The sequence below is a fragment of the Micropterus salmoides genome, unplaced genomic scaffold (genome assembly GCF_014851395.1).
Source record: "Micropterus salmoides isolate LMB-PRFRI ecotype aquatic unplaced genomic scaffold, ASM1485139v1 Ms_hic_scaffold_22, whole genome shotgun sequence".
In the NCBI taxonomy this organism is placed as follows: domain Eukaryota; kingdom Metazoa; phylum Chordata; class Actinopteri; order Centrarchiformes; family Centrarchidae; genus Micropterus; species Micropterus salmoides.
In genome coordinates, this window is record NW_024041373.1 from 6177105 (window position 1) to 6189823 (window position 12719).

A 12719-nucleotide genomic window follows, 5' to 3' on the forward strand; every position below is an offset into this window, starting at 1 on the left:
CTCCTCAACAGAACATAATGCTTTTAATGCAGTTGAGTATTTTATCTCTTGTATCTAATACTAAAGTATGAAAAATGGAGCAGATTATTAGTTTATTTGAGAAACGTGAGCATCTCTTCTTAAAACACTTACATAAATGTACACACAAATTGCCTCACTCCTGCAGTGTTGGTTTTTAAGATGGCAATTTTTGTGTTTCTAGAATACTCCCTACCTTATTTGCAACTTGCTTTTTTATTGACTGTCTGGTTACATTTTTTAAACATTTTTCTCTGTTCTTTGTTCATATAATGTATTTTGAAATTATGCAGTATTAAACCAAATACCAAAATGTATTGAGCTCAGCGGCATTATAAGGAGGCACAGTTATTATATCCAAAAAACTACATAACCAGCAGCCCTCTGGATGATTTATCAGCCTATGCAGAGGACGACACACTCACAGACTGAGAATCCTTGCTGTTGTCTCGAGACCGGTTCTTGGCCAGCCTCTTCTTCTTCTTGTGAAGCGGGCGCGACTCCAGGATCATCTCCTCCAGCTCAAAGGTGGGGTCGCAGTGGAGGCGACCTTTCTGTAGGAGGGAGGTGCAGACGTGATAAATAGAAATACAAACACTTATTATAAATCAGCTGAGACTCAAAGCCTGCACTCAAAGAGTGCACAAATGCATAGTGCACACTGAAGTGAACAGGTGCACTGAATAACACAGATGAATGCACACACATGCACACAGTAATGTAATGTAAGTCCATGTGTACACACACTATAGTGAAATTGCTGCATTCAGTTTCCTTTGCATTATTTAGATGCTCATTATGATCAGCAAACGTGTGCCTATGCATGCTTTTAAGTGTTTATTATATGTATGTATGTGTGTGTGTGTGTGTTTGTGTGTGCGTCTGTGTTGTTAATATCTGATCGCTTCACACTAACATTAGGAACAAATCCAGCCTCCATCTTCTTCTCGAACACGGCATCCCAGTTGACATCAGCGAGGTAGGGAGATGTCTGCATGTCAGACAGGCTGGAGAAACGATGCTCTGGGTTCACTGTCAGTAGCTGGAAGGAAGGGACAGACACACGAACACACACACACACACACACACACACAGGAAAGTCACCTACATGTCACCTTCTGAGTAGCAATATCACCATCACAACTTCTCTCCTCACTCACAGCCAGGTTCTTCTCTCTGGGAGGTAAAATAACCTCAACATATCCTGGGTGAAAAATCCTTTTTATTGTGCAGCAGATTGAAAGACCAGTTCACAAAAAAAGATGTGTAGCCAGTGTGTGTGTATACACACACATACATAGTTTAGGGTGACCAGATGAGAATGGGTGAAATTCGGGACGGGGGGGAGTGGCTACCGGTACATTGAGTGTCAATGAACATTAACGCACGTGAAAATCAAAACACAATGCTTAAATTAATTATTTTTGTGCATGAAGTCACCTGTCGGTTATTAGGAAAAATACAACTGTGGATATGTAGGTAAGTCATGATCTTTTACTTAATTTATTTATTTTATTCATGTCAGCAGCGCAGTGTGACATTTGTCTGCGCAACGCGTGTGTCAGATCCCAGCCAGTTAGCCAGCTACTTAGATAGCATGAGCAGCCTTGTTAATCTAAGGCTTAACAAGGTTTAGTTTTTGTGTACTGTGTTTATTTGCAGTAGCAGCAAGCCGTTTGATTCAAAATTACTCAGGCATTTTTGTTGTCAGGAGCTGATAGGATTTACATTTTGTAGCAGTTGTTGAGCTAGCTCGCTTGACAATAATGAAAAGTAACATAAAATAAAACGTCACATGCATTAAATGTGTCACTGGGAATAATTCCATTATGACAATAAAAAACAGACCTGAAAAATTAATTAAATAATAAGTCCAATCCAGTAAAACCCTGTGACTAGAAAAGCATTTCATAGTGAGCTGAATAATTTATATATTAATTTACTTATCTTATACAATTTGATTTAATATCTTTATAATTGCCACCAAACTTCAACAGGAATACCAGATTAATGCAAGCTCTTACTGATATAGTAACCAAAAGGGGGCACTGTTCATCAAATCAGCCACTAGTCTGGTTTGAATCAAAATTGTTGCACCCGATCAAGACAAATGAACGCCACACGAGTGGAATCACATATTCTAAAGAGGAAATAAAACTTGGTGCTAATACTGTTGTGTTTTTATGGAATACCATCTGCTTCGTTTCCCTCCTCAGGGTGAACACTGGAAGTGCTAATGGGATGTGGCTTTAGTTGTCATGTTAACTCGCCTCCTTTGCTTTATTTTCTTCCTTTGGTCACAGGTTGATTCAGTTTTCTCCCGCAGGGCCGGTTGACTCGATGGAGTCCAGACATGGTAATCGATCAGCAGCAGAGCGGAAGAGACCAACGCTCCGTCCAGAACACTCAGACACACAACACATGCACGCACTCATGCGCACACTTGGAAAAAATATCCTTCTTAACAAGCCACGGTTTTTCATACTCACTCGAAAATCTAAATGACTAAAGAAATACTGAAAGAAGGGATGAGATCATTTGCTTCCAGCACAGTTCACTTGGTCAGATGACAACATGTTGACATAAAGCAGAATCAGGCAGACTATTATTACAGACACTGAGTCTTATTTAAGAAAATGTTGAGCAGATGTATTTCCATGTGATGCAAATGATCTCATCCAACTGGCAGATTTTCACTTATTAGTAAAGAACATTTCGAACTTCAATATGAAGATAAATTACTTGTCATGATGAATATTATAAGCAGCAATACCCTGGTTCACACACACACACACACACAGTCTCTTCTCTCACCCACTTGCACTGTTTCTGTGCTTCCATCCCTTAGATTCCCATCTGTCGTTTTTCTTCTCCTTTGCCCTGAGGGTCTCGGCTCATCCTCCCTCCCTCCAGCTCTAGCCCCCCTACAATACCTGCATCCTCTGTTCCTGGGGCTTCAGTGCTTTTTTACCTCAGTATATAATAGCACCTCTATAACCCTGCTCTGCTTCCCACCCGCTCCTCTTCCAGAGGGGTCAAAGCTCAATTAACTTTACTCTTTAAAATCATTAAATCAGAATATACTGCAATTTGCGTTTACAATATATATATCATATATATTTACAGTATGCTCAGGTTTTAACAAGCCACATATATGATTCTGCGTAACATTTTATTTATCATCAATTAATCTGCAGATTATTTTCTTGTTTAATACATTTGTTTATAAAATGTCACAAACCTGTGATAAATGATCTTTGCAATTTCCTGAAGTCCAATGTGTTGTTTTGAAATTGCCAGTATTAACTATTACACAAGACTACACAAAGCAACAAATCCTCACAGATGACAAGTTGGAAGTAGATAAAGTGCCAAGGATCTTTGCTCGTTTCAGCTGTGAAAAAGATTTTTATGATATTTGGGATATATAGGAAGAGATCAGTTTAGCCACCTAATGACATGAGGGTGCTGCAGTTAAAAGAAGTCAAAGCATCTGCACCATCAAAAAAAATTTAAACAAGATTATCAAGAGTGAGTAAATAGAGACTGGTAGGGGCATGTCCATCTGTGTTCATTAAATGTTAGCAGTTCTTAATCTAAGAGACATCTGCTTAAATGAAGGAGATGAATGTAAATGATGCCCCATTTTGACCAGCTCACCTTCCTCAAGAGAGAAACCAGGTCCTTGGGCCAGGCTGGGCTGTACTGGACACTGACTGTACTGAAGAGCTGAATCAGCGACTCCACTGAGTTACTGGCATGGATCTCATAGGGCCTCTGGAATGGAAACAGGATCACAAAAAGATACAAAATAGAAACATGAGGAAGAGTGAATGAATAGAGGGAACATAAAAACTCAAATTCCCATCATGCCTTACCCAGCCACGTAGCACTTCGAAGACTGTCACCCCTAGTGACCACCAGTCTACTTCAAAGGCGTAGCCCGTCCCTCCACTCACAAAAGACTGGAAGATCTCTGGGGCTGAAAGCACAAACAGAGAATCACTTCTGCAGCAGTTTTTCAAACCGCTGCCTGTACAAGCGGTTAGACTGCAAACAGTTTACTGTGTCACAGTAACCAGACTGTTATTTTAAATGTAACATATCTCCATTCTCCTAGGCCAACAGAGTACAACAACTTTTTCCGTATAACCTTGTTTTTGCCAAGTAAGGATATTTATTTCCACAAAGCAATCAGACCCCCCCCCCCCCGCTCCATGGTTGCAATTCAGCTGCTAAGCAAAGTTACCCATGTAGGGCTTTGTTCCAGCTAAGGCCGTGGCTCTCTCTCCATCCTTTATTATCGTTGCTATGTTGAAGTCAGTCAGGTGAGCGTGACCTGAGAAGAAGCAATCACAAAATCCATCTAAACAAAATCAATCCAAAATTGGGTAAATGCGTGTCTCTGATCACATACAAAGGAAACATTTCAAAGTATTTCTTTAAAAAATGAAACGGTGACAGCAAAATCTGACATTCCAGTAAACCTGATCCACGTGTATTAGTAGCTTGCAGGGTCATTTTTGTGTCCTATTTTGTCATGATGGACTCGATCTCACAGCTGTCTGTATACTCTGCACTCTGCACATAATAATCAAAACACAAGGTTTTGATTATTATGTACCTTCCACTTTTCCCTGATCTCACACTTAAAACATGACATGAAACATATACACTTACAGGTACTGTACTGCTACAGATACTCTATCAGAGCTTAAACTGAAAGGAGGCTTTATGGACATCCAGGATGCATATGTAACCTTTATTTAATCAGGTAATCTCATTGATATCAAGATCTGTTTTGCAAGAAAACTTGATTACAGCGGAAGAAATCAGAACAGAGATAAGACACGCAGCCAATCACACACAAGCACAACATCACACATTTCTAAAAAGGTCCTAAATTAAAAGGGAAATTCATCCAATGGGATGAGATGAAGAAGTATTAAAGCCTTTATCTTCCCAATCAGTATTTACTGGTGGGGTATGAATAGTTAGCCAGGCCTGGGATCTACTCTAATGAACAGTAATTTAAAATCTGAGATGAGATGTGGTATACTGAGGCAGCTATAAACAAAAATGTCGCAGTGATGGTGATTCGGAAATTATATAGTGGTTAACTGCATTAAGTTGTTTTAAGGTGGAATGTGTACGGATAGAAGAAAATGGATAAAACACATTAGCATGATGTAAAAGTTTAAGGTTCTGCAGACTGTAATCTAGATGGATTGAGGTGGAGAAGAGCCATGTGCATAACAGACTGAATGGGCCGAGCACAGAACCTGGTACCCCCTTGGTTATTAAAAGGAAGGCTGGTATGGGACCAAGAGTACTGTACAGCTCGCCTGTATACTATCAGACAAATATGAAGCATGAAACCACTTCTGACGAAAAAATCTGAATGTTTTTTTCTCTTCCTCTTCATGTAGGCTAAAATAAATGCTGAGTATTATTTACCCCCAACTGCTGCACACACACACACACACACACCGATACACAAAGCAAACACCCTTACCTTGCTCATCCAACAGGATGTTGTCTGGCTTGACATCTCTAAAGGGAACAATAACAGAAAAAAAAAACCTTAATACAGAAGAGCAACCCTAATCTAAACAAGTAAACATTGCAAACATTTGTCTGGTTTCCATCCAAATGTAGTGCAAATTTTAACCAAATTAAAATGCGTATCCATTCACTACTATAATTCAAATATTACCAGTTGGCCCCATCAAGACACAGGTGGTGGTGCCAATTCTCCAGTCACATGCCATTAAACCATTTCAGAATAAGAGGGTGCATGACGTAATTGAAAGGAAAATTTATGTAATTTAATGTAATTTTGAGGAACATTGGGAGTCTCCTTATCACTCCACATAGTTGTCGCATTTTGGTTTTATCGGTATATAACTTTTCCACCAAGCATTAAAACTTTGTAATATTTTGCCTTTTTTTTTTTATTTCCAATGTTTTCACTCAGTTTTGTTTATGCTTAAGTTGTTATTTCTATTGAAAATGGGCATAAAATAGGTGGATGGAAATACACTTATTGAATTGTTAGTTAGATAAAGTTAGATAAAGTATTTTGTTCCTATAATTCTCAGTTAAATCACAAACACACTGTCATATAGTTTGTCGTCAGATGGGAAAGACTGAGATTAGATGTGTGCAGTATGTGTGGATGTGAAAGTCTGTAGGAGGTGTTTGTAGGCTGATGTATGTGTGAATTCTATGTTGGTACAACATGTTAAGCTTGCGTATGTGTGTGTGTGTCAGTGAGAGAAAGAGGGAGAAAATTCCCCATTCCCTGCATATCAAATGTTGCCAGAGCCTATGAGAACACAACAATCAGCGATCCCCCTGGAGGATCCCGCAGATTTGTCTGCACGTGCTTATTACACTGGGCACCCATGCAACGGACACATTCAGGCACATCGACATTTCCTCCAAGCCCTCCACAGCCAATTAACGGAGTGCACACAGCTCATTTAATTATGCCACATGTCACACTGGTGTGGAGAATGCGCGCGGTCAGCAGAGAGCATCTACACTTCCCATAGGACGCATTTGTTCGCTGTGGCTATCCAATGCCAAGCTGATGCTAACATCTTCTGCCAAAACTCCTGAAGAGGAATGATGGAGGTGGTGGTGGGGCTCAGACTGATTCAGCAGTACAAGGCTGCAGGGAAATACATACATGTTCACAGAAGGAATCCTGATACGAGTGCCAGCAACAGCATCGCGCCATGTTGATTGATGTAAAAAAAATTCACTTGCCGTTGAATTCATTTTGCAGGAAGAACAGAAACCACCCTGAGATGAAACGGTACGTAAAGTGCAGGTGATCTGACAAGTTTTACTATGTTGAGTGTTTGATGAAGACGGATGAAGCAACCTGGTGGTCTGTGCAGAGAGGAAACAGAAAACAAAAGAGAGGAGAAGAGAAAGGAAAAAAGGACTCTCCACTATTACTTCCCTTCTTCTCATAGGACCAGTTTTACCTCCTTGGGCATGGTGGCAGATGACTGTTGCTAGGAGACCAGAGACCGTTCTTCCTTCAGTTGGTGCAACAAAATAATTGTATAGTATTCTCCTGTCAAAAACTTACAGGGTGGAACAAAATTGTAGCGCTGGGGACGGCCATGGATACCCAGGGATTGGATTACGGCTCTGCGAGCAGACACAATTGTGTCAAAGGCAGATACGGTTGTGATATCAAGGAGAGGGTGAAAAAACATTGGAGAATGATAAGCAGCGTCTGTCACTTAGATGTATTTCTAATGGCAGTTCCGTAGTGAAATGTGGGAGAGATACATAAGGGACTCGTGGAAATTATGATACACACACAAACAGCTTTATGTAAATACACATATGTAGGTATACACTAGTAGAAAGACATGTACATATGCAGTATTGTATATGATGCCTAATGTGTATATTATTTATGTACTAATGCTTGCATCTTGCTTTCAATATAAGCAAGTTACATTTCGGTAAATACACGTCACTTCGCTTTCTCGTCAGATGAGAGAGTTGATACCATTAACTATCGATGAGCCTTGATGGAGTTTGCCAGGCGAGATTCCAGGAAGTTACTGCTCCTAGCTAGGAAATAGTGAGAAAATGACAGACTCTATATTCTCTTGGTAACTAGGACTCCCTTTTTCAAATGCAAAGGCGTGGTCACTGAGTACATTGCTAGAAACACACACACACACACACACACACACACAGAAACAATATATTGTTGTCTGAAGGCAGAAATGGAGCCCCAAAGAGGTTTTGAACAAGGTTCAAACTGTTTTTCAGCCATCTGTGGCCCTAAAACAGCCGTCTGCAGGGATCCAGCTCTTTCACTTACTGGACTGCACAGACACATACGCTGCTCTCAGCATATTTGGACAAAAAGCTGCGGACAGCGAGTCCACCCTAGTTGAAGATGATGGATAGTAACAATTACGGGAACACACAAGAGCTATCTTTATAGATATAAAGTAATGTAAATAAAAAGAGGTATGCCCAAATGCCTAGATAAGATAATACCTTCAGCCCCCACCAAGACTGAATGAAAACTGTATGAAAAACAGTGTGCTTGTGTAAGGCTCCTGCTGCTTGGGTGGTAGATATTTATGTGTATTTATACTTAGCAGCTTAAAATAGTGCAAAACAGTACAGATGCACAGATTGCAATTTTCGTGGCAGATTACAATGACCTATTTTATAATAGTCTGACACGCCGATTCTGATTTGGGCGGATTCTGACACGCCGATTCTGATTTGGGCAGATTCCAGTTTTCTTTCTTTCTAAGAACTATAATTGACAGCATACACAAACATTTTTATAACTATTCTTTAATGGAAAATTATTTCTTTATTAGGATCCCCATTATCACCAGCACAAGCATTGGCTATTCTTCCTGGGGTACTGTAGCGGTTGCTGGTATTTAGCCAGTCACTCAGTCTGATAAAATAAAACATATAATAAAACAATACCTATTAAATAACTTCTACATTTTCTCCAAAACTGCACCAGGTCACAGGACGTTCTCTCACTCAAACACATCTCAAAAAGTAAAAAGTGCTCCAGGTGAGGCTACTGGACAGAGCTTTTATTACTTTATACTACTTTATAAAGTATATTTTATGTGAAATTAACTCTACTTAATTCTCCACCTTATGGCTGATCAACCTGAAAACCGAGAGGTCATACTTTCCAAAATAAAAGCATGAGTAACCCTTTCTACTATCCTTTCTAGGGATCCGGGCACCTTGCACTCCTTTGGAAGAATAATGCAGTGTCATCTGACAGAACGTGGTTCTAACCACTGAGATCAAAGTGGAGCAGGAGAGATAGGCCACTAGGACATGATGAAGGTGGCTGTAAACTTACATTTTTCCACACCTGCCTAAAACATTTGCACTGTACTTTATACACTTCAATGGGTGTATCTGGGAGTTTAATGTGTCTGTCTCTCTCTGATCTGCTGTTCTGAAGATTGAATAAAACCCCATAAAACAAGACACCTGGTCCCACACTGGGAGTGTCATTGTATTTAATATTGAAGTCATTTCATTCTGTGTAAACTTAAACCTCAAGGACCTAAAAGAATCCACGCTACCGTGACTTTTGTCAGCAAAAAGATCAATAAGTCATAATTTTGGAGGAAATAACAATTGAATAAAAAAAAGGTGATGATTAGAATTTTTGGCATTCATGGTAAATTAAAATTAAAGCTGCATTATCAATATTTTTCATTTAACAATCAAATGATTTAATGTGAAAGCAGTTGATCATAGTAGCAAACTCACAGAGAATTATCACCTGAACCTACCGTTTCCCTCAGCTCTGCATAGAGTTTTACAAAGATTCAGGAGTAAAATAGTTTAGTGACCAGTGTGAGTTGTGGAAAAGGAATTGAAGTTAAGTTTTTGAAGTTAAGTTTGTTGAAAGTCAACCACGGAGAATAATTGTGTTAAAGTTGGATCAATAAATCTTGAAGAACTGAATTGAAAGATTTCCATGATTGCTTATTCCTTTGTGGTGAATCGCAAATCTCCTCCAAAAAGATGTCAGTAAGAAGTAAAAAAACGAGTAAAGAATCGGCTCAAACAAGTCACTGAACTCCACTAAAGACTAAAGAAGGGAGCCGAAGGAGCAGCCGGAGGCTCCATAAGTAAAATCAGCTGCTTAGCCACAAAAGCCTTTAATTGATATGATAGAATGCAGTGATTAATTTGTGAAGTGATGTAAATTGCAAATAAAAATGTACAGAGTGGTGTTAAAGGATATCAGAAGATGAAACAAACGGAAAGCTAAGCTTGTGGCGATAAACTTGCAACAGTGATGTACATGCCTGAGACCGCAGCCGATGCTGAAACATCCAAGCACTATGCAGGCGAAAGAAAAAAAAAAGAGGCTGTGTTTGGCTGTGAGCAAAACCATAAAAATTATTTTTTTCCCCAATCTGGTTGCAAAAAGGATCAAATGCAGTACTTGTTTGACTGGAGAAGTTTCAATACTACTCGGTACTGGGCTGTTTTGGTCATACCTTAAAGGTATCAAGTACCGATACCCAGCTCTACTACCTGCACAGCACAAAGTAAACAACTAGCTGGTTAACATTGTCGGAGGAGATCTGATGGGAGGAAAAGAAAATGATGATCGAGTACCTATGGATGATGTGCTGGTTCTGCAGGTAGTCCAGCGCCAGTGTCATCTCACAGAGGTAGAGTTTGACAGCGTCCTCGCTGAACTGGACGCTCTGCTGCAGGTGGTAGCGGAGATCTCCTCCCAGAAGGAGGTCCACCACCATGAACATGTCCTCCTCATCCTGGAATGAGTACCTGGGACAAGGGGGGAGGACACAGTGCTCACTCACTGTCCAGTGTGGAAAGAAAAAACATGCTATTCAAACTGCTTCAGCAGAGAAACAACAAACACATAAAGGGACTTGTATGCTCTTGCATGCAGAACACAAAGTACATTATATTACATTACATTATGAGTTACATCTGCAGACACGCATGCATGTTTATAGAAACACAGGGGCACAAGCATGGTAGAAAGCCATATCTAAGTGCAACCACAGGAAAACATGCCCTATTTGTGCATCTCTGTCTTGTACCTACACTGTAAAAAAATATGTACTTTGACAGTTTAATTCCTTTTTATTTCACAGATTTTTCCTGTATTTTTGAAATACATGAAAATATCAAAAAAATTACAAAAATAAAATGTGAATGTAAAATAACATGAAAAACCTATAGCTGTGAATAACCATAACATTTCTGTTATCTTAAGGAAACTTTTGGGGTTTTTCACGTAAACAAACTGTTACAATACATTCAGGAGTTTCCCGTATTTTCACAAATATTATTTTTCTTATTTAAAAGAAAAAAGGGTTAAATTTAAGTTTAATACTGTAAAAACATTTCTTGTAAAAACAACTTGGTACAATTATTAGTAACAGTTAACTGTAACAAAAAACATTTGTTCTTGACATAGATTTTCTTGTTAATTTACAAATATCTCCTTTAATTATGGATATTTGGAAAATAAAACTGTCAAAACAGTTTTGATCATTGAAAACAGCCATAATTACTGTAATTTCACAGCTTTTGACTTTTATTATAATTGTTGGATTACAAGTTAGATTAACATAGTATATAATTGCCCCAAAGTGGTAAAATTACAATTATTGTTAAATTTAGTGGAGTTAAAAAAATAAAATTGTAAAATTACGGGTTTGTGATGAAAAATTCATTTTAATGCCATTTAACAGATACTTTGATTGAAGAGTCTTAGCAATAGAGCAATAGATGTATTATCAAAACCTAAAACAAACATATTTAAATCCTGTTTTTTCATAATTAAAAGGAAAAAATGTTCACATTTTCCATTAGAGTTATTAATCTATATATATCCATTTATTCTATAATAGAGACCAGAAACCCATTTTGAGTTATCTTGTACAAGGGTTATGGTAGGGTTGTGACAGTTTCTGACTTTCTTAAATTTACTTAATTTGAGGAAACTCAGACATTGACATCTACATTTATTCATTTAGCTGACGCATTTATCCAAAGCGATTTACAATTGAGGTCACACACCTCTGGAGCAACTAGGGGTTAAGTGTCTTGCTCAGGGACACAATGGTGGATGTGTCACAGTGGGGTATTGAACCCGGGTCTCTCACACTAAAGGCATGTGTCTTATCCATTGACCTTTTAAAGTACCACCACGATACAAATTCCCACATCTGATACTATTTATAGATTTATTCAGTTCCATGCTCGCAACAAATAAGCCACACAAGTCAAACATTTCAGTGTAAAGAATTGTTCTCCTGAAACAAAAGTAGTTTAGTTTTTATTTACCTGATTGATGACATTTTCAGATCTATTCATTATAAACCCATTTGGGTCAACATAAAGAATATTTTGGATACTGATAGAAACAACTCCAAGATTAAAGTGCAATCTGAATGTAAAATAATTGGAAAGTATTTCTTAAAATGGGACTGTACAGAGACATGAAAGGCAAAGAGAGGGGAAAATGGTGGTTTTACATACAGTGAACTTAATGAACTTAATGCACAAACCAAAGACTTCTTCCCTGGTTTCAATATGATATTTTATGATTTTCTAAAGCCAGTTTTTGTACTAAGTGGAAGCAATTTGGAACAACAAAAAACTCAGCCTTGAAGTGGTAGGCTTCATAAAATCACAGAGCGGGGTCGGCACATCTGCAGAAGCTGCCAACTTTCTGCAAAGTCAAGAGCTACAGACCTCCAAACGTCGTGCGGCCTTCAGATCGCTCTAGAACAGTGCGTAGAGAGCTTCATGGAATGGGTTTCCATGGCCTAGCAGCTGCATCCAAGCCTTACATCACCAAGTGCAAAGCAAAGCGTCGGATACGTGGTGAAAAGCACGCCACCACAAGGAGTGACGAATCACACTTCTCTGTCTGGCAATATGATGGATAAGTCTGAGTTTGGCAGTTGCCAAGAGAATGGCACTGGCCTGACTGCATTGTGCCAACTGTGTAAAGTTTGCTGTGGGGATGTTTTTCAGGTGTTGGGCTTGGCCCCTTAGTTCCAGTGAAAGGAACTGTTAATGCTTCAGCATACCGAAACATTTTGGACAATTTCATGCTCCCAGCTTTGTGGAAACAGTTTGGGAATGGCCCCTTTCTGTTCCAACAG

The 12719-nt window shown here is 39.0% G+C and overlaps 1 protein-coding gene across 1 annotated transcript in view; it reads right to left on the minus strand.

Annotated features, from left to right (window-relative positions):
* Positions 1 to 12719, minus strand: part of LOC119917237 (serine/threonine-protein kinase 32C-like) — a 75327-nt gene that overhangs the window by 7893 nt on the left and 54715 nt on the right. The window contains exons 4-10 of the mRNA XM_038737450.1: positions 10186 to 10359; positions 5534 to 5571; positions 4268 to 4357; positions 3897 to 4000; positions 3679 to 3795; positions 935 to 1060; positions 444 to 572 (exon numbers count right to left, since the gene is read on the minus strand). Of these exons, the coding sequence (XP_038593378.1) occupies positions 444 to 572; positions 935 to 1060; positions 3679 to 3795; positions 3897 to 4000; positions 4268 to 4357; positions 5534 to 5571; positions 10186 to 10359 (778 nt within the window). The remainder of the gene's footprint in view (positions 1 to 443; positions 573 to 934; positions 1061 to 3678; positions 3796 to 3896; positions 4001 to 4267; positions 4358 to 5533; positions 5572 to 10185; positions 10360 to 12719) is intronic.